This window comes from Panulirus ornatus, chromosome 4 (genome assembly GCF_036320965.1).
Source record: "Panulirus ornatus isolate Po-2019 chromosome 4, ASM3632096v1, whole genome shotgun sequence".
NCBI lineage: Eukaryota > Metazoa > Arthropoda > Malacostraca > Decapoda > Palinuridae > Panulirus > Panulirus ornatus.
Genome location: NC_092227.1, coordinates 19,190,266 through 19,213,516, shown reverse-complemented (window position 1 = coordinate 19,213,516; position 23,251 = coordinate 19,190,266). Strand labels below are relative to the sequence as shown.

At 40.9% G+C, this 23,251-nt stretch overlaps 1 protein-coding gene across 1 annotated transcript in view; it reads left to right on the top strand.

Annotated features, from left to right (window-relative positions):
• The first annotated feature begins 6,701 nt into the window (after positions 1-6,701).
• LOC139765921 (putative gamma-glutamylcyclotransferase CG2811) overlaps positions 6,702-23,251 on the top strand; it is a 130,049-nt gene continuing 113,499 nt past the window's right edge. The window contains exon 1 of the mRNA XM_071693895.1: positions 6,702-6,778. Coding sequence (XP_071549996.1) covers positions 6,717-6,778 — 62 coding nt within the window. The 5' untranslated portion in view covers positions 6,702-6,716. The remainder of the gene's footprint in view (positions 6,779-23,251) is intronic.

The window sequence follows — 23,251 nt, the reverse complement described above, 5'->3', positions numbered from 1 at the left end:
TTAGCCCCACTTTGTTCAATGTACTGATCAATGCATTACTGAAATAGATTCACAGTGTTCCAGGAATATCACTATTAGCTCTGCTGATGACATTCTTGTACATACCAAAGCATATCGTGAAATGCACACTATTCTTAACTGCATAAACATAGCCTCTGAAAGCATTGGCTTCATCATATCTGCAGATAAAACCAAGGTCTTCAATAAGCGAATTGATAACGGCAGGAGCGAACCATCTAGGATGATAATTGGTGGAAACCCAACTGACTATCTCCTCCTTCAAATATCTTGGTGTCTCAGTCCCATGTGCTGCAGCTAATGTGCAAAAACTAAATCGACAATGCACAGATAGACTCAGAGCTCTTGGAGATATTGCAGGGAACAATCGTATCTATGGTGCAAATATCAGAATTGTTAAAATGGTGTACTAATAGATTACCATGCACCAGTTTTGGTCCTACATAATAGCAAAGGTATCAACAGACTTTAAAGAATGCAAAATGAAGCCGTAAGAATCATGCTTGGAGGCCCAAGGTCCACTAAAGTACTCAACATGCAGAAAGAATACTTGAAATCAATCTTATGATAGGACTGAAACTTCTGCGTGATCCAGATAATGTTGTCTCTAAAGAATTGTTAAACCATATATGCCATGGCACAAGTGAATCTAAATAGACCCAAATAACAGCCAACCACATGACAATATTTGGTGTGCATAGTTTATATGAAATCAGGAAGCAGCAGCATTTCCTGCCTCCCTGGCAGATAACTCCCTTTGACGTCACTACACCCACTTATCCACCGAAGCCACTGATTACTTATCATTTTTCCTTCACCATCTAGCTAAGACCAATGCTCTTGAATATATACAGAAACTCCAGACTGACAATAACATAACCCAGTGCATCTATACCGACGGTTCTCGCGACTGTCACTGGGAGGGCAGGCAGTGCTGCCATTGTGATCAAGCCCAATTGTAATAGATTAGATAAAATGTTACAATAAACAACTGGGCATCCACTCTACAAACTGAATTGTTTGCCATGCATATTGCCCTTGAGCAGGTAGAAATTACGGCCACAGACAGCTTAATTATCTCTGATTCTTTATCTTTACTACCTGCCCTTAACACCCTGAGATCAGAATGTAACATGCTGGTCTCTGAAGCCTGACACAAATACTCAGCCATTACTGCTCAAGGGGATTCGGATCAAATTGTTATGGATTCATTCTCATACAGGCCTCCCTGGAGGTTCTTAAAACTCCATGATGGCGGGGACTAGGGCCATAGGTTTGTAGGACTCGTATCATGATTACATTTATAGACGAATGTGCAGACAGGAGATGGCAAGAGAACTTAAGGAAATAAAATAAATGAGATGTGAGTGGATGTATGATGTCTGTAAGAAGATGGTAGGACTAGCCTGGTAGTTCCATTTTCACGAGACAAAAAATAAGACCAGCAATCCTAACTTAATCGGTGTATGATTGTTCTTCCACCACTTTCACACTCCTCAGTCAGCCTACTACCTAACAGATTGCACCGAGGGTAGGGACGCATTATTCCTTGAATTAGCTGGGGTATTGAGAGGGGCCAGTACACTACCATCTGAGCCCATACTCTCATAGGTGTATACCTTAAGTTTGCAAGGGTTGTCGGAGGGGCGAACGCACTACACCCGGAGCCTTCCTTCTCCCTCTCTCCGGCAGCAGGCACGCAAGAAAGTAGTCATATAACTTTAATTTGCATGGGTCGTTATAAGAGGGAAATCTTCACCTAAATACGATTTTAGAAGAGATATTCCTAGTAACTGTGTGTAAATAATGTCTGTGTATATCATTCACTGAATTTTTATTTTTTTTTTTATTATACTTTGTCGCTGTCTCCCGCGTTTACGAGGTAGCGCAAGGAAACAGACGAAAGAAATGGCCCAACCCCCCCCCCCCATACACATGTATATACATACGTCCACACACGCAAATATACATACCTACACAGCTTTCCATGGTTTACCCCAGACGCTTCACATGCCTTGATTCAATCCACTGACAGCACGTCAACCCCGGTATACCACATCGCTCCAATTCACTCTATTCCTTGCCCTCCTTTCACCCTCCTGCATGTTCAGGCCCCGATCACACAAAATCTTTTTCACTCCATCTTTCCACCTCCAATTTGGTCTCCCTCCTCTCCTCGTTCCCTCCACCTCCGACACATATATCCTCTTGGTCAATCTTTCCTCACTCATTCTCTCCATGTGCCCAAACCACTTCAAAACACCCTCTTCTGCTCTCTCAACCACGCTCTTTTTATTTCCACACATCTCTCTTACCCCCACGCTACTCACTCGATCAAACCACCTCACACCACACATTGTCCTCAAACATCTCATTTCCAGAACATCCATCCTCCTGCGCACAACTCTATCCATAGCCCACGCCTCGCAACCATACAACATTGTTGGAACCACCATTCCTTCAAACACACCCATTTCCGCTTTCCGAGATAATGTTCTCGACTTCCACACATTCTTCAAGGCTCCCAGAATTTTCGCCCCCTCCCCCACCCTATGATCCACTTCCGCCTCCATGGTTCCATCCGCTGCCAGATCCACTCCCAGATATCTAAAACACTTCACTTCCTCCAGTTTTTCTCCATTCAAACTCACCTCCCAATTGACTTGACCCTCAACCCTACTGTACCTAATAACCTTGCTCTTATTCACATTTACTCTTAACTTTCTTCTTCCACACACTTTACCAAACTCAGTCACCAGCTTCTGCAGTTTCTCACATGAATCAGCCACCAGCGCTGTATCATCAGCGAACAACAACTGACTCACTTCCCAAGCTCTCTCATCCCCAACAGACTTCATACTTGCCCCTCTTTCCAAAACTCTTGCATTCACCTCCCCAACAACCCCATCCACAAACAAATTAAACAACCATGGAGACATCACACACCCCTGCCGCAAACCTACATTCACTAAGAACCAATCACTTTCCTCTCCTCCTACACGCACACATGCCTCACATCCTCGATAAAAACCCCTCACTGCCTCTAACAACTCTCCTCCCACACCATACATTCCCAACACCCTCCACAGAGCATCTCCATCAACTCCATCACATGCCCTCTCCAGATCCATAAACGCCACATACAAATCCATTTGCCTTTCTAAGCACTTCTCACACACACTCTTCAAAGCAAACACCTGATCCACACATCCTCTACCACCTCTGAAACCACACTGCTCTTCCCTAATCTGACGCTCTGTACATGCCCTCACCCTCTCAATCAATACCCTCCCATACAATTCACCAGGAACACTCAACAAACCTACACCTCTGTAATCCGAGCACTCACTCTTATCCCCCCTGCCCCTGCACAATTTACTGCCCCTGCACTGAATTTACAGTGCATTAATTAACTCTGGTCCAACATATTTTGAAATATAAAAAGCTTCTTGAATGAGGCAGTTGAGCGCATGAGCCATTTCCGTTATGTCGAGTTAGTATTATCCTTAATACCTGGGGGTTTTAAAAACGTTTTCAGTTTTTCACTGTGATGGATGTATGTACCTTAGGGGTGTATCTAGGGGATATAGCGCCTATGGCAAGCACTGAAATTGCGCTCGTCCAAACAAATGACACCAATATGTTTTATTTCTATTACCTCCGCCAAGGAAATTATGCTTTTACCGGTGTTTGTTTGTTTGTTTGTTTGTCTGTGAGCAACTTTCAACAAAAGTTATGAACAAATTTTGATGAAATTTTCAGAGAAAGTCAGAAATGACACAAGGACCAATTGATTGGATTTTGGGAGTGATCCGAATCATTATCTGGATCCAGGACGCTATTATGGAAATATCATTTTTTGTGAATAACTATTGAACTAACAATCATATCAATGTGATTCCAAATGCCAAAGATATGTTTTCATGGAAGAAATCTAAAATTTTAGTATTTAACAATACCATGTGGACGATAGGAGCTGCCTTGGCAGAGGTCTGCGCTCTGAATGCAATATCTATTTTAATCCAATATACCTAGAGAGTAGGATATAGAAAGAACTGTTCAAAAGAAGGAGAATCCAAAAAAAATTCGTGAAATGGAAAACCGAATTGAGGAACTGTGAGGTAAATGTGTGATAAGGATGAGATTATTAAGAAAAATAGCCAAATCCAACCACTCTTCAATTGAATAAAAGTTTTATTCAAATATATATCTAGGCTTTATATGACTTTTGTTCAAGTATATATCTAAGACTATGTATTATATCTATAGTCATAAATATTTAGGTTAAGCAGAAAGACTCACCAGAACATAAACTACAACCTACTTCAGCAAGAGGTACCCAGACTATGAAAATTACACTGTAGAATTAATGCTAAAAGCCATTGGTTCTTTGAATAGTAAATAGAAAGAATTAGTAACACGAAAGTATTTTTGGAAATATATGTATATAGACATTCAAATAAAAATACAGTGTGTCCTAAAAACATGTACTCACATTTTGACTCATAACACATTCAATTTCTTTCATTTCTTTTCAGATCAAATTAACAAATCATGACACAAGATTTAAACTACAACTGCTCCTTCCTTGCTTTTACTGATGCCAACTGGTCTCTGATGTTCTCAAAGTCAGTTTTCTGTTTCTTTCTACACTGAGCAAAGCAAGATCACAGAGTCTGTCTTGACCCATAGAAGCTCTCAGATATGAAAGTATTAGTTTCATCTTGCTAAATGATCTCTTACATAAGGCTGGCAATGGAAACTGCGATGGTTAGCATTATCTGAATAGAAATGCGAAGATTACGAAAGACAGTCATCTCCATACTGAACAATGAATTCGAGAAGTTCTTTAGGTCGAGTAACTTTATGTTGGTACGACTTGACAGCAGCATTCTGCAATCCAAAATTTCTTCATATAGCGGCTGTTCATCAATATCAAGGCTGTACAGTTCACTCAAACTTTCACACTTCTTTAGGTCATTGCTGTCAACGCTGTAACAGTCCCTCGACATCGCAAAGGAACCCAAAGTTGGCATCTGTCATGCAAACGAGTGAACCTTTCATCCATTTCTCTGTGAAGACGGTCGAGTGTTACCTTCATGACTCTTTCAATTTTCTCCTTGTCTGTTAACCCAGCATCTATTAAGTTCTCATCAGCCATTATTTCCTTTCGTCTCCGACGTTTTTGTACTTCAACATTCCATTCTTGACAGAGATCGAGTCCTTCTTCGAGTGACTCACTGACCCACACTTCTCGTTTATCATCAAAATGTTCTCGAAGGGCTTTCATATCCAGGGCAGCATCATGAAAGTTCATGCTAGGATCTTGTAGCCTCTTTTGAACACGGTCAATGCAAATGATTATTTCATCCCAAAATCCTGGCAACGTCAGAAAATCAAAACTCAACATGCGGTTATACAGCTGCCTTGGCTCACTTCTTGCTTCACCGGTCTCATTTCTATTGTCTATCATATCGTGGAGGACTTGCAGTATCTTCTCAAGGTACTTGTTGCTATTTGAAACGGCGTAGCAGAAATAGATTTCTAGTATCTCTGATCATGCCAGCTGGCTCTATGACCATAATCCAGCGTCCTCTCATCCCCTAAAACCGTGTTTGCCTGTTTCTCCCGTCTGCAAGCGGTCGCTCGTTTGCTGTCTGATCATCCTTTCTGAGTTTTACACGGGGTTTACTGCTTCTGTCCTTGCACTCCACCTGGTTTCAGACTCTGACTTAAAAACAACGGGGAGAGTATTTCTGAGTTTTTCCCAACGCTGCGTTGAACGAGAGAAAAACACATAGAGAGCTTAGATGGTTTCAGAAACGTGACCATCATTGGATCCTGCTTAGCTGCATGTACACGTACCAAGTTGAGCGAGTGAGTATCACAACTGACATACACCGCCAGCTTTTTACTCACTTATCTTTGTTGGACACCACTTCTGTTCCCAGCCATCACAGCAGCGTTGTCATAGCACTGTGACCGACAATCTTGTAGCTCTATTTCGTCTTTCTCTAGCTGTTTCAAGATGCCTTCAACCAAGCTATCAGCATCCTTTTGGCTTATCTGGGTAAAACCAAGGAAGGACTCTAACACAGACTACTTTCCTCTCAAAATCAACTTCTACGTACCTCACTTCTTCTGACGTCTGCTCACGGTGTACTTCTCAGTAAACTCTGGCGAACAGTGGATGCCATGAGGTGGATGATTCATTCTGGACACTTGGTGAAAGGTAAGACGTGGATCAAGCATGACCTTTCACATAGGTCGTGTTCTTTCATGACTGGGTAAAAAATGGCTGGTAGTTTCACTAAGCCAAGAAAACTTCCCACATTGGCGTCATGATCATCGTTTAGCTGAAGTCTCTCGTGTCCTCGCAAAGCCAGGTTCTGAGTTGCAAGGACTTTTATACAGTGAAGGATTCTTGTCAAGATGTCACGCCACTTCTGCTTTTCCTTCTCAATCTGTGATTGAAGTTCCATGTCAATAACTGTTCTCAACTAAATTTCTTTCCATTTCTTTTCACTGGGTGAAGCACTTCCGGTGATTCTTGGCATTTTCATGAACACTAAACCTTTCAGGTGCTTTCCACTGGTTGAATCCATTTTCTTGCTGCAATGAGGATTGATGGTCTGACCAGGAATAGAGAAGACAACATATTCAAAATGCTGACTTTTTAGAAGGGGAATAGACCAACCATGAGCGAGTCACTTCATCACCACGACCATTTCATCTTCACATTCCAACAAACTTGTAGCAGGTGCAAATGTCTCCATGAAACTTGTCAAACTATTTGATCCAGGCATTTCAAAGAAGGGCATGAAGAATTTGGCTGATTTTTTGGCTTCTCTGCTTCCATCTTCCGTCTCTTTCGCCCTTCAGTTCCACTTTTCTTCTTTGTGAAACAGCGTTTCATGGTCTTAAAATTACCTAAAATAAAGAATTAACGCTTTTCAATAAGAACATTAAATTTCATTTGTACTAAGTAGTATCTTTTACAAAAGCAAATTCAAGATATTTGGTTCCATAGTAAAATCTTACTTCATAGTGATACCACTACGCCAGTCTTAGATTCTGCAGGCCCTGCAGATTACAACCTAGAACTAGAACAGATCCAGACAAACTGCCAAAATATTTAATCCTTCTACAAATTAGCCGATGCTACATTTCGAACAAAACCAACTATAATCAAATGATATTTGTCATATGAAAATGAACTGGATGTACACAATGGGCTAGATTAAAAAACACATACAGTGGATGTATATAAAAATACGTACAGTGTAATTATAAACTGTTGAAGATTTAGGCCAAACTTAAATTCATATCAACTTACAGACTTATTTGATCATATTTGTAACGTAGAAGCGGTAATGCAACTGTTAGGAGCAAAAATATTACTATAGTTAAAAAGTAGGCGTTTCTTTTTTATCTCACAAAACCAAACCGTTAAAAATGTCAACCGTGTAGCATTATGTCAAAATACAATTCGTTGAGTGGTTCCCCCACCCCTACAAGTGGCGCCCAGGGAACCTACCATACCCTAATACGTCACTGATGTACCTATTGGTGTACGGCCTTAATTCCGTGGCAGTTGATGGGCTTAAAGGCCAAACAACCTTGAGGAGCGCGAGACATGGCTGGGAAAGGGAGATGAGTCTGTTATGATGAATTATAACTTTCCATTCGCTTTTTTATGGGCTATGCCAACTGTGCCACATTGCATAACATTTACCTCATTTGGTGAGGGTTACATAATGAAATACGCTTAGCACTTCTACCAGGCACTTATTATTTTTACATATAGAATTTGTATGAGTGACGGCATCTGGCACTCCAACAATGATTGGTCAATTCAAGCTGCCTTGGTTCTGCGACGAGCTGTGGTCTACAAAAATGCTGTCACCATGACTTACATCGTTACTAATCGAATTGTGGGTGTGTATAGACAAACACACGAGTGAAGGCAAGGTTGACGTACAGGACAATACTACTGCAAGACTCTACCCCAAACAAACAGATAGGAATCACGTGGAACCTGTTGTATTCTCATAAAAGGACGTTTCATCATTGTAAGTAACAGTAACATTGTGATTGAATATGGTTTAGGGGCATCCACATTGCAGATAAACGAAAATCGTGAATTATTTGTCCAAATGAAAACAGACATTTATGTATACGTATGAAGTCTTATTTTGTTAATTTACCAGTGTAGCATTCCATTTTCTTTCTAGCTGAAAAAAAAAGTATCAGTTCATCAGTAACCTAACCTTTCCTGACCCGACCCAGAAGCAATGTCACCTACTTTTAAGGATTGATCTGTCATCAGTGTCCAGCTAATTTTTTTTTTTTTTTTTTAAGAAAACAACTAAGATCATGTGGTGGAAATGAACTTAGACATTATAACTAGTTTTTTATTCTAATGTATTGGTGCAAGTAATTATGAACATTTGTTTTGATATTGTGTTAGTCCTGAAGTAATTTTGATTTTGTCTAGTTGAATTGCAGTTTCTTATTTATATTTTTTTACTCTGCCTTTTGCCATCAGTCATTTCTAATGTATTATGAGGACTACACTGGAAATGCGTTTGTATATCATTTATGTGCTGTTCTCAGTAAATTTGTGTAGATTTTCATTTTATGAAAGAATTAAATCAATGTAACCAAACCTAGATAACTATAGCATAACTAGTGTAACCAACTGGATTACCTACCATAACATAAATAGTAAAGACTCCTATTTTGGAGGATATAACTAATTATTTTTTGAACTCTACAAATTTCAGCAGTTTTCCAACTTCTTTAATATTGCCCTTTGAATCACAGTAATACACTAGTTCTTAGGACAAAAGGTATATTAATTTATCATAGTAGCATGAGTCATGTACCACACTTACAGCAATGGCTAGGTTGTTCAGAACAAGTATGATAACAGTTGTGTCAGTAGATACATAAGACTTTTCAGTGAAGGTTCCTATTAGTCATAACAAGAGAACAATTGGTTCTGCCGACAAATGAGACTTTATAAAGAAGGATCATTTCAGTCCACCTCAATATACGCCACAGAGTACTTCCTTACTTCTTGTTCCTCTGGCCCTCTTATGCTTTATCACATCAATATATCAGTGTTTTGCAGTTGATTTTTACATAACACCAATACTTTGAACACATTGATGTAGGCAGTATCCAATTGCGACTCAAAAGAGTCAGTGCGTATACAGAGTTCACAAAGGCTCCATTCACAATTAATTCAAACAAAAAGCATGCTGAAATAAAGTAACCAAATTCCTAAAAGTATTAGTATGTTTTTGTGGTCCTTATTGAAAACATGACAAGCCTTTGAGTTTTCAAAAGAGTAATTTTCTTCTTATTACATACATCATTGAGTCTCTCTATCCTTGTAAGGAGGCTGATGCTTTAAGCTGAAATATATTTCATTGTGTATGCAAAAGAAAACTTGACAAGAAAATGAGTGGGGCTGTGATTGTGACACAACATACAAGGAGAGAAGAGGACTTTTCATGGCAGTAGGAAATTGAAATATTCTTTTTAGATATACTGAAATACATATAGGGTTAGCCTGGGGTGGAGTGAATTGGAGCAGTGTGGCATAGAGGGAGTGACATGCTGCCAATGGACTGAACCAGGGCATGTAAAGCAAATTGAAATATTCTTTTTAGATATACTGAAATACATGTAGGGTGAGCCTGGGGTGGAGTGAATTGGAGTAGTGTGGTATAGAGGGAGTGACATGCTGCCAATGGACTGAACCAGGGCATGTAAAGCAGCCAGGGCAACACAGAAAGGTCAGTGGATGTGGATAAGGGGCTGTGATTATGATGCATTACACATGGCAATTAGGGAATCAATGTGAGTGTGAGGCCTTTTTTTTCAACTGTGTCTGATGCTACCGTGCTAAAATGGGAATTGGCAAATGAGTAAGAAAGAAAGAAAAGATATTAAGATGTATTTGTAATGCTTGCTCTCTTCTTACTTTTCTGTTAGAGTCTATACATTGAAGTTCTGCAGTGAGGAACCCTAACATATGTGAATGACATGTTTTTTTATGTGATAGTAAGGAACTGTATATCATGCCATCATGTACATAACATGATCATCTGCAGAGCGGTACATACTTTTATTTGTATGTAAACCTGTATTTGTAGAAAGTAGAACGTTTTTACTTATTTTTCTCAAAGTTTCCCTTTGTATGTAAACCTGTATTTACAGAAAGTAGAATGTTTTTACTTATTTTTCTCAAAGTTTCCGAGTCCTTTATAACTCTCCTTTATTTGGGTAATGAAATTTATATTTTAGGACGTGATTTGAAGTACTACTGGTATATTTCATTGAGGTTTTAGATAAGATGCTATTGGTAAGGGTTTTGAGTATCAGGAAAATTGTGGGGTTACTTAACAATAATAGTGAAACATGAAAAATAGAAATGACAGAAACTGAAAGCTATAGCAAGCTTCCTTATTGATGGAGCTTAGTTTTCAATACTCTAATCAAAATATACCAGACACACCAATGATTATGCATCACTCCAACCGGTAATAACTGTTATCAAACAGATGATGGACTAAGTGGTGGTTTGCACTTGTGCCTGACTCCTGAGAAGCAGCAGTTTACAGAGTCCTCAGCTGCAGACCATGTTGTTACTATATTTCCACAGTAAATCTCGGCTGCCATGGGAGGTTTTTGTAGGTTTTGTTGATTTTGTTTATACATTTAACTTAAGATAATAATGAACCCCATGATTTCTTTGTTATTTCTAGTGCCTTATTTTGTATCATAGAGTAAGATATAAAGTAGGTATTGGTAAGCAGCCACCAATCAGGGGAGTATACTTCTGGAACTACCCACCTGGGTATTGGGAGGGTTAGTGGTGGCCGTGTAATGAGCCTGCGCTTCAGTAGGTGTCTGTTCTTACTGCCTCGCCCACATTTGGACTACTGGCATTCTGTCCACAAAGCATACTGTCTCCTAGTCACACATAACACTTAATTCATCCCTCATAACTCTAGATTTACCAACAGTGAGCATTATGTGCCAGCCATGGCTTTTGGCAAAATGGAATGAGCAATAGATGGAAGTAGTAGGTAGAAACATAAGGCTGGAGCATGAAGTAGAAACATTATGTAAAAGTAGAAGGAAGGAGAATTAGCCTGGAGCATTTGGCAAAAGTAGTAGGTTGTAACAGGAGGCAGGAACGCTAGGTAGGAGCCTTTGAAAACACTGCACCAGAGTTGCCCTTTGCCAGTAGCCTATTAAGGGTGAGGCATAAAGGCTAAGAAGTGTCACTGGAGTTCACCATTTATGGAGACTTTTGCCATGGCCACCCCCTTGAGGGGATTCCCAAAGGGAATGGGCCTAAGAGACATAGAGAGATAACGTGAAATATAATGTTCTGAATCATACACCCTTGCTCTAATTGTATGCTGGAGGTCATTGCTTCTCAACATTTTTATTTCATGGAAACATTTGAGTTTACCTGATCCTAGCAGTATATGAAATCAAATTTTGCAAGTATTCTACTGGTGTCACCCATTCTCCAATGAAAGGAAGAAAAACAAAATTCTTTTTACACACACACATATCATTGGTACAGTATAGGAAAACAGATTACTGCCTAAATAATCACAGGTATATATAAATGATTTACAAAATATTTGAAATAGTATGATACAGAAGTTGGTGACTGAGTTTGGTAAAGTGTTTGAAAGAAGAAAGTTGAGAGTAAATGTGAATAAGAGCAAGGTCTATTGAGTTTGGTGAAGTGTTTGAAAGAAGAAAGTTAAGAGTAAATGTGAATAAGAGCAAGGTCTATATTAGGTTCAGTAAGGTTGAGGGACAATTGAGAGGTAAGTTAGAATGTACAAAAAGTGGAGGAAGTGAAGTGTTTTAGATATCTGGGAGTGGACTTAGCAGCAGATGTAACCATGGAAGTGGAAGTGAATCATACGGTGGGGGAGGGGGCGAAAATTCTGGGAGCCTTGAAGAATGTGTGGAAGTCGAGAACATTATCTCGGAAAGCAAAAATGAGTATGTTTGAAGGAATAGTGGTTCCAACAATGTTGTATGGTTGCGAGGCGTGGGCTATGGATAGAGTTGTGCGCAGGAGGATGGATGTGCTGGAAATGAGATGTTTGAGGACAATGTGTGGTGTGAGGTGGTTTGATCGAGTAAGTAACGTAAGGGTAAGAGAGATGTGTGGAAATAAAAAGAGCGTGGTTGAGAGAGCAGAAGAGGGTGTTTTGAAATGGTTTGGGCAGATGGAGAGAATGAGTGAGGAAAGATTGACCAAGAGGATATATGTGTCGGAGGTGGAGGGAACGAGGAGAAGAGGGAGACCAAATTGGAGGTGGAAAGATGGAGTGAAAAAGATTTTGTGTGATCGGGGCCTGAACATGCAGGAGGGTGAAAGGAGGGCAAGGAATAGAGTGAATTGGAGCGATGTGGTATACCGGGGTTGACGTGCTGTCAGTGGATTGAATCGGGGCATGTGAAGCGTCTGGGGTAAACCATGGAAAGCTGTGTAGGTATGTATATTTTGCGTGTGTGGACGTATGTATATACATGTGTATGGGGGTGGGTTGGGCCATTTCTTTCGTCTGTTTCCTTGCGCTACCTCGCAAACGCAGGAGACAGCGACAAAGCAAAAAAAAAATATATATATATATATATATATATATATATATATATATATATATATATATATATATATATATTTTTTTTTTTTTTTTTTTTTATATACTTTGTCGCTGTCTCCCGCGTTTGCGAGGTAGCGCAAGGAAACAGACAAAAGAAATGGCCCAACCCCCCTCCCATACACATGCATATACACATGTCCACACACGCAAATACACATACCTACACAGCTTTCCATGGTTTACCCCAGACGCTTCACATGCCTTGATTCAATCCACTGACAGCACGTCAACCCCGGTATACCACATCGCTCCAATTCACTCTATTCCTTGCCCTCCTTTCACCCTCCTGCATGTTCAGGCCCCGATCACACAAAATCTTTTTCACTCCATCTTTCCACCTCCAATTTGGTCTCCCTCTTCTCCTTGCTCCCTCCACCCCCGACACATATATCCTCTTGGTCAATCTTTCCTCACTCATCCTCTCCATGTGCCCAAACCACTTCAAAACACCCTCTTCTGCTCTCTCAACCACGCTCTTTTTATTTCCACACATCTCTCTTACCCTTACGTTACTCACTCGATCAAACCACCTCACACCACACATTGTCCTCAAACATCTCATTTCCAGCACATCCATCCTCCTGCGCACAACTCTATCCATAGCCCACGCCTCGCAACCATACAACATTGTTGGAACCACTATTCCTTCAAACATACCCATTTTTGCTTTCCGAGATAATGTTCTCGACTTCCACACATTCTTCAAGGCCCCCAGAATTTTCGCCCCCTCCCCCACCCTATGATCCACTTCCGCTTCCATGGTTCCATCCGCTGCCAGATCCACTCCCAGATATCTAAAACACTTCACTTCCTCCAGTTTTTCTCCATTCAAACTCACCTCCCAATTGACTTGACCCTCAACCCTACTGTACCTAATAACCTTGCTCTTATTCACATTTACTCTTAACTTTCTTCTTCCACACACTTTACCAAACTCAGTCACCAGCTTCTGCAGTTTCTCACATGAATCAGCCACCAGCGCTGTATCATCAGCGAACAACAACTGACTCACTTCCCAAGCTCTCTCATCCCCAACAGACTTCATACTTGCCCCTCTTTCCAAAACTCTTGCATTTACCTCCCTAACAACCCCATCCATAAACAAATTAAACAACCATGGAGACATCACACACCCCTGCCGCAAACCTACATTCACTGAGAACCAATCACTTTCCTCTCTTCCTACACGTACACATGCCTTACATCCTCGATAAAAACTTTTCACTGCTTCTAACAACTTTCCTCCCACACCATATATTCTTAATACCTTCCACAGAGCATCTCTATCAACTCTATCATATGCCTTCTCCAGATCCATAAATGCTACATACAAATCCATTTGCTTTTCTAAGTATTTCTCACATACATTCTTCAAAGCAAACACCTGATCCACACATCCTCTACCACTTCTGAAACCACACTGCTCTTCCCCAATCTGATGCTCTGTACATGCCTTCACCCTCTCAATCAATACCCTCCCATATAATTTACCAGGAATACTCAACAAACTTATACCTCTGTAATTTGAGCACTCACTCTTATCCCCTTTGCCTTTGTACAATGGCACTATGCACGCATTCCGCCAATCCTCAGGCACCTCACCATGAGTCATACATACATTAAATAACCTTACCAACCAGTCAACAATACAGTCACCCCCTTTTTTAATAAATTCCACTGCAATACCATCCAAACCTGCTGCCTTGCCGGATTTCATCTTCCGCAAAGCTTTCACTACCTCTTCTCTGTTTACCAAATCATTTTCCCTAACCCTCTCACTTTGCACACCACCTCGACCAAAACACCCTATATCTGCCACTCTATCATCAAACACATTCAACAAACCTTCAAAATACTCACTCCATCTCCTTCTCACATCACCACTACTTGTTATCACCTCCCCATTTGCGCCCTTCACTGAAGTTCCCATTTGCTCCCTTGTCTTACGCACTTTATTTACCTCCTTCCAGAACATCTTTTTATTCTCCCTAAAATTTAATGATACTCTCTCACCCCAACTCTCATTTGCCCTTTTTTTCACCTCTTGCACCTTTCTCTTGACCTCCTGTCTCTTTCTTTTATACATCTCCCACTCAATTGCATTTTTTCCCTGCAGAAATCGTCCAAATGCCTCTCTCTTCTCTTTCACTAATACTCTTACTTCTTCATCCCACCACTCACTACCCTTTCTAATCAACCCACCTCCCACTCTTCTTATTGATACAGTGGTTAAATTGATGAGAACTGCTATTGACGTTTGTGTAAATAAATTATACATTTCCTTTTTTCCATAGCCAGAGGTTGAACCATTATGTGACATTCATTTTTTTTTCATTCATTTCAAGCTAGAAGTTTCAGTTTTCTAAATTGTTTCTTACATTTTTCATATGTATATATATGTATGTGTGTGTGTGTGTATATGTGCGTGTGTGTGTGTATTTGTGTGTGTGTGTATATGTATGTATATATGTATATTATCCCTGGGGATAGGGGTGAAAGAATACTTCCCACGTATTCCTCGCGTGTCGTAGAAAGCGACTAGAGGGGACGGGAGCGGGGGGCCAGAAATCCTCCCCTCCTTGTATTAACTTTCTAAAATGGGAAACAGAAGAAGGAGTCACGCGGGGAGTGCTCATCCTCCTCGAAGGCTCTGAGTGGGGTGCCTAAATGTGTGTGGATGTAACCAAGATGTGAAAAAAGGAGAGATAGGTAGTATGTTTGAGGAAAGGAACCTGGATGTTTTGGCTCTGAGTGAAACGAAGCTCAAGGGTAAAGGGGAAGAGTGGTTTGGGAATGTCTGGGGAGTAAAGTCAGGGGTTAGTGAGAGGACAAGAGCAAGGGAAGGAGTAGCAATACTCCTGAAACAGGAGTTGTGGGAGTATGTGATAGAGTGTAAGAAAGTAAATTCTCGATTAATATGGGTAAAACTGAAAGTTGATGGAGAGAGGTGGGTGATTATTGGTGCATATGCACCTGGGCATGAGAAGAAAGATCAAGAGAGGCAAGTGTTTTGGGAGCAGCTGAATGAGTGTGTTAGTGGTTTTGATGCATGAGACCGGGTTATAGTGATGGGTGATTTGAATGCAAAGGTGAGTAATGTGGCAGTTGAGGGAATAATTGGTATACATGGGGTGTTCAGTGTTGTAAATGGAAATGGTGAAGAGCTTGTAGATTTATGTGCTGAAAAAGGGCTGATGATTGGGAATACCTGGTTTAAAAAGCGAGATATACATAAGTATACTTATGTAAGTAGGAGAGATGGCCAGAGAGCGTTATTGGATTACGTGTTAATTGACAGGCGTGCGAAAGAGAGACTTTTGGATGTTAATGTGCTGAGAGGTGCAACTGGAGGGATGTCTGATCATTATCTTGTGGAGGCTAAGGTGAAGATTTGTATGGGTTTTCAGAAAAGAAGAGTGAATGTTGGGGTGAAGAGGGTGGTGAGAGTAAGTGAGCTTGAGAAGGAGACCTGTGTGAGGAAGTACCAGGAGAGACTGAGTACAGAATGGAAAAAGGTGAGAACAATGGAAGCAAGGGGAGTGGGGGAGGAATGGGATGTATTTAGGGAATCAGTGATGGATTGCGCAAAAGATATATATATATATATATATATATATATATATATATATATATATATATATATATATATATATATATATATATATTTTTTTCATTTTGCTTTGTCGCTGTCTCCCGCGTTTGCGAGGTAACGCAAGGAAACAGATGATAGAAATGGCACAACCCACCCCCATACACAATGTACACACATACATGCCCACACACGCAAATATACATACCTATACATCTCAATGTACACATATATATACACACACAGACACATACATATATACCCATGCACACAATTCACACTGTCTGCCCCTATTCATTCCCATCGCCTCCTCGCCACACATGGAATACCATCCCCCTCCCCCCCTCATGTGTGCGAGGTAGCACTAGGAAAAGACAATGAAGGCCCCATTCGTTCACACTCAGTCTCCAGCTGTCACGCAATAATGCCCGAAACCACAGCTCCCTTTCCACATCCAGGCCCCACACAACTTTCCATGGTTTACCCCAGACGCTTCACATGCCCTGATTTAATCCACTGACAGCATGTCAACCCCGGTATACCACATCGATCCAATTCACTCTATTCCTTGCCCGCCTTTCACCCTCCTGCATGTTCAGGCCCCGATCACACAAAATCTTTTTCACTCCATCTTTCCACCTCCAATTTCGTCTCCCACTTCTCGTTCCCTCCACCTCCGACACATATATCCTCTTGGTCAATCTTTCCTCACTCATTCTCTACATGTGCCCAAACCATTTCAAAACGCCCTCTTCTGCTCTCTCAACCACGCTCTTTTTATTTCCACACATCTCTCTTACCCTTACATTACTTACTCAATCAAACCACCTCACACCACACATTGTCCTCAATCATCTCATTTCCAGCACATCCAGCCTCCTGCGCACAACTCTATCCATAGCCCATGCCTCGCAACCATACAACATTGTTGGAACCACTATTCCTTCAAACATATCCATTTTTGCTTTCCGAGATAATGTTCTCGACTTCCACACATTCTTCAAGGCTCCCAGGCTTTTCGCCCCCTCCCCCAACCTATGATTCACTTCTGCTTCCATGGTTCCATCCGCTGCCAGATCCACCCCCAGATATCTAAAACACTTCAATTCCTCCAGCTTTTCTCCATTCAAACTCACCTCCCAATTGACTTGACCCTCAACCCTACTGTGCCTAATAACCTTGCTCTTATTCACATTTACTCTTAACTTTCTTCTTTCACACACTTTACCAAACTCAGTCACCAGCTTCTGCAGTTTCTCACATGAATCAGCCACCAGCGCTGTATCATCAGCATGCAACAACTGACTCACTTCCTAAGCTCTCTCATCCCCAACAGACTGAATACTTGCCCCTCTTTCCAAAACTCTTGCATTCATCTCCCTAACAACCCCATCCATAAACAAATTAAGCAACCATGGAGACATCACACACCCCTGCCGCAAACCTACATTCACTGAGAACCAATCACTTTCCTCTCTTCCTACACGTACACATGCCTTACATCCTCGATAAAAACTTTTCACTGCTTCTAACAACTTGCCTCCCACACCATATATTCTTAATACCTTCCACAGAGCATCTCTATCAACTCTATCATATGCCTTCTCCAGATCCATAAATGCTACATACAAGTCCATTTGCTTTTCTAAGTATTTCTCACATACATTCTTCAAAGCAAACACCTGATCCACACATCCTCTACCACTTCTGAAACCACACTGCTCTTCCCCAATCTGATGCTCTGTACATGCCTTCACCCTCTCAATCAATACCCTCCCATATAATTTACCAGGAATACTCAACAAACTTATACCTCTGTAATTTGAGCACTCACTCTTATCCCCTTTGCCTTTGTACAATGGCACTATGCAAGCATTCCGCCAATCCTCAGGCACCTCACCATGAGTCATACATACATCAAATAACCTTACCAACCAGTCAACAATACAATCACCCCCTTTTTTAATAAATTCCACTGCAATACCATCCAAACCCGCTGCCTTGCCGGCTTTCATCTTCCGCAAAGCTTTTACTACCTCTTCTCTGTTTACCAAATCATTTTCCCTAACCCTCTCACTTTGCACACCACCTCGACCAAACACCCTATATCTGCCACTCTATCATCAAACACATTCAACAAAACCTTCAAAATACTCACTCCATCTCCTTCTCACATCACCACTACTTGTTATCACCTCCCCATTTGCGCCCTTCACTGAAGTTCCCATTTGCTCCCTTGTCTTACGCACTTTATTTACCTCCTTCCAGAACATCTTTTTATTCTCCCTAAAATTTAATGATACTCTCTCACCCCAACTCTCATTTGCCCTTTTTTTCACCTCTTGTACCTTTCTCTTGACCTCCTGTCTCTTTCTTTTATACATCTCCCACTCAATTGCATTTTTTCCCTGCAAAAATCGTCCAAATGCCTCTCTCTTCTCTTTCACTAATACTCTTACTTCTTCATCCCACCACTCACTACCCTTTCTAATCAACCCACCTCCCACTCTTCTCATGCCACAAGCATCTTTTGCGCAAACCATCACTGATTCCCTAAATACATCCCATTCCTCCCCCACTCCTCTTACTTCCATTGTTCTCACCTTTTTCCATTCTGTACTCAGTCTCTCCTGGTACTTCTTCACACAGGTCTCCTTCCCAAGCTCACTTACTCTCACCACCCTCTTCACCCCAACATTCACTCTTCTTTTCTGAAAACCCATACAAATCTTCACCTTAGCCTCCACAAGATAATGATCAGACATCCCTCCAGTTGCACCTCTCAGCACATTAACTTCCAAAAGTCTCTCTTTCGCACGCCTGTCAATTAACACGTAATCCAATAACGCTCTCTGGCCATCTCTCCTACTTACATAAGTATACTTATGTATATCTCGCTTTTTAAACCAGGTATTCCCAATCATCAGTCCTTTTTCAGCACATAAATCTACAAGCTCTTCACCATTTCCATTTACAACACTGAACACCCCATGTATACCAATTATTCCCTCAACTGCCACATTACTCACCTTTGCATTCAAATCACCCATCACTATATATATATATATATATATATATATATATATATATATATATATATATATATATATCCAGATAAATTTTTGGTCTGTCAAGGCTTTATTATGGCGGATGACCAACTACCTACCCTAATGTATCCAAGATATGGTTGTACTTTGTGTAATGAAGAAAATTGAGAAACATCATAAGCCAATATTCCTGTTTCATGATAAGAGAAGTGGACCAGGCAGTATGATACAGTGGTTAAATTGATGAAAACTACTGTTGACGTTTGTGTAAATAAATTATACATTTAGCCCACGCCTCGCAACCATACAACATTGTTGGAACCACTATTCCTTCAAACATACCCATTTTTGCTTTCCGAGATAATGTTCTCGACTTCCACACATTCTTCAAGGCTCCCAGGATTTTCGCCCCCTCCCCCACCCTATGATCCACTTCCGCTTCCATGGTTCCATCCGCTGCCAGATCCACTCCCAGATATCTAAAACACTTTACTTCCTCCAGCTTTTCTCCATTCAAACTTACCTCCCAATTGATTTGACCCTCAACCTTACTGTACCTAATAACCTTGCTCTTATTCACATTTACTCTTAACTTTCTTCTTTCACACACTTTACCAAACTCAGTCACCAGCCTCTGCAGTTTCTCACATGAATCAGCCACCAGCGCTGTATCATCAGCGAACAACAACTGACTCACTTCCCAAGCTCTCTCATCCCCAACAGACTGAATACTTGCCCCTCTTTCCAAAACTCTTGCATTCACCTCCCTAACAACCCCATCCATAAACAAATTAAACAACCATGGAGACATTACACACCCCTGCCGCAAACCTACATTCACTGAGAACCAATCACTTTCCTCTCTTCCTACACTTACACATGCCTTACATCCTCGATAAAAACTTTTCACTGCTTCTAACAACTTGCCTCCCACACCATATAATCTTAATACCTTCCACAGAGCATCTCTATCAACTCTATCATATGCCTTCTCCAGATCCATAAATGCTACATACAAATCCATTTGCTTTTCTAAGTATTTCTCACATACATTCTTCAAAGCAAACACCTGATCCACACATCCTCTACCACTTCTGAAATCACACTGCTTTTCCCCAATTTGATGCTCCGTACATGCCTTCACCTTCTCAATCAATACCCTTCCACATAATTTACCAGGAATACTCAACAAACTTATACCTCTGTAATTTGAGCACTCACTCTTATCCCCTTTGCCTTTGTACAATGGCACTATGCAAGCATTCCGCCAATCCTCAGGCACCTCACCATGAATCATACATACATCAAATAACCTTACCAACCAGTCAACAATACAGTCACCCCCTTTTTTAATAGATTCCACTGCAATACCATCCAAACCTGCTGCCTTGCCGGATTTCATCTTCCGCAAAGCTTTTACTACCTCTTCTCTGTTTACCAAATCATTTTCCCTAACCCTCTCACTTTGCACACCACCTCAACCAAAACACCCTATATCTGCCACTCTATCATCAAACACATTCAACAAACCTTAAAAATACTCACTCCATCTCCTTCTCACATCACCACTACTTGTTATCACCTCCCCATTAGCCCCCTTCACTGAAGTTCCCATTTGCTCCCTTGTCTTACGCACTTTATTTACCTCCTTCCAGAACATCTTTTTATCCTCCCTAAAATTTAATGATACTCTCTCACCCCAACTCTCATTTGCCCTCTTTTCACCTCTTGCACCTTTCTCTTGACCTCCTGCCTCTTTCTTTTATACATCTCCCACTCATTTGCATTTTTTCCTGCAAATATAGTCCAAATGCCTCTCTCTTCTCTTTCACTAATAATTTTACTTCTTCATCCCACCACTCACTACCCTTTCTAATCAACCCACCTCCCACGCTTCTCATGCCACAAGCATCTTTTGCGCAAGCCATCACTGATTCCCTAAATACCTCCCATTCCTCCCCCAATCCCCTTACCTGCTTTGTTCTCACCTTTTTCCATTCTGTACTCAGTCTCTCCTGGTACTTCCTCACACAAGTCTCCTTCCCAAGCTCACTTACTCTCACCACCCTCTTCACCCCAACATTCTCTCTTCTTTTCTGAAAACCCATACAAATCTTAACCTTAGCCTCCACAAGATAATGATCAGGCATCACTCCATTTGCACCTCTCAGCACATTAACATCCAAAAGTCTCTCTTTCGCGCGCCTGTCAATTAACACGTAATCCAATAACGCTCTCTGGCCATCTCTCCTACTTACATACGTATACGTATGTATATCTCGCATTTTAAACCAGGCATTCCCAATCACCAGTCCTTTTTCAGCACATAAATGTACAAGCGCTTCACCATTTCCATTTACAACACTGAACACCCCATGTATACCAATTATTCCCTCAAGTACCACATTACCCACCTTTGCATTCAAATCACCCATCACTATAACCCGGTCTTGTGCATCAAAACCATTAACACACTCATTCAGCTGCTTATAAAACACTTGCCTCATGATCTTTCTTCTCATTCCCAGGTGCATATGCACCAATAATCACCCATCTCTTTCCATCAACTTTCAGGTGATTGATATATATATATATATATATATATATATATATATATATATATATATATATATATATATATATATATATTCATTTATTATACTTAATCTCTGTTTTTCGCGTCAAGCAAGCTAGCACCATGAAACAGACGAAGAATGGCCCATCCACTCATATGTGTATATATGCATAAATGCCCATACACGCACATATACATGCACATACAAAGACATGTAAACACATGTGCATACTCATACATGCTTACCTTCATCCATTCTTGACACTACCACGCTCCACCTAGGAAACAGCACCGCTAACCCCCGATTCAGGGAGATAACGCCAGGAAAACAGACAAAAAAAAAAAAAAAAGCCACGTTCGTTCACACTCAGTCTCTAACTGTCATGTGTAATGCACCGAAACCACAGCTCCCTTTCCACCTCCAGGCCCCACAAAACTTTCCTTGGTTTACCCCAGACGCTTCACACGCCCTGGTTCAGTCATTTGACAACACGTCGACCCCGTATACCACATCGTTCCAATTCACTCTATACCTTGCACATCTCACCCTCCTGCATGTTCAGGCCCAGATCGCTCAAAATCTTTTTCACTTCATCCTTCCACCTCCAATTTGGTCTCCCGCTTGTCCTTGTTCCCTCCACGCTGACACATACATCATCTTTGTCAATCTTTCCTCACTCATTCTCTCCATAGGATGTGCTTAGGAAGATGGATGTGGTGGAAATGAAATATTTGAAGGCAGTATGAGGTATGAGGTCGTTAGATTGAGTGAGTCTTAAAAGGATGTTAGAGGAATATCGTAACAAGAAGAGTGTGATTTACATGAGAATTTACTTAAGAAAAACAGACAACAGGAGGCCTGATTGGCCCACGACTGTGTTGTCCGAAAAAAGACAAGAAAATTTAATTCCGCTCGGCATTTTTTTCTTTTTATTTTCTTTTATCTTTCACCGACACTCCGCTGCTGCCCATTATCCTTCTAGTGTCCCCGTTACCGCTGTCGATTACAGTTTATTTCTGGCGTTTTTCTCAGAGTATACCTGTAATCATAAAACATTTGTTTAAACGACTTTTGAAGGTATTTATAACCTTAGCCTCCACTACATCTGATGGTAACTTATTCCAGTCCTCAACACACCTATAGGAAATCAAGCTTTTTCCCACGTCCGTACTACATCTTTTTGCTTTGAGTTTTATTACATTTGTCTTAGTGACCATATTTTCTTATTTTTCGAAAAGATGTTCGTGATTTACTTTATCGAACTTGTTCAGAATTATAGGCACATGGATTAAGTCGCCGCAAATCTAC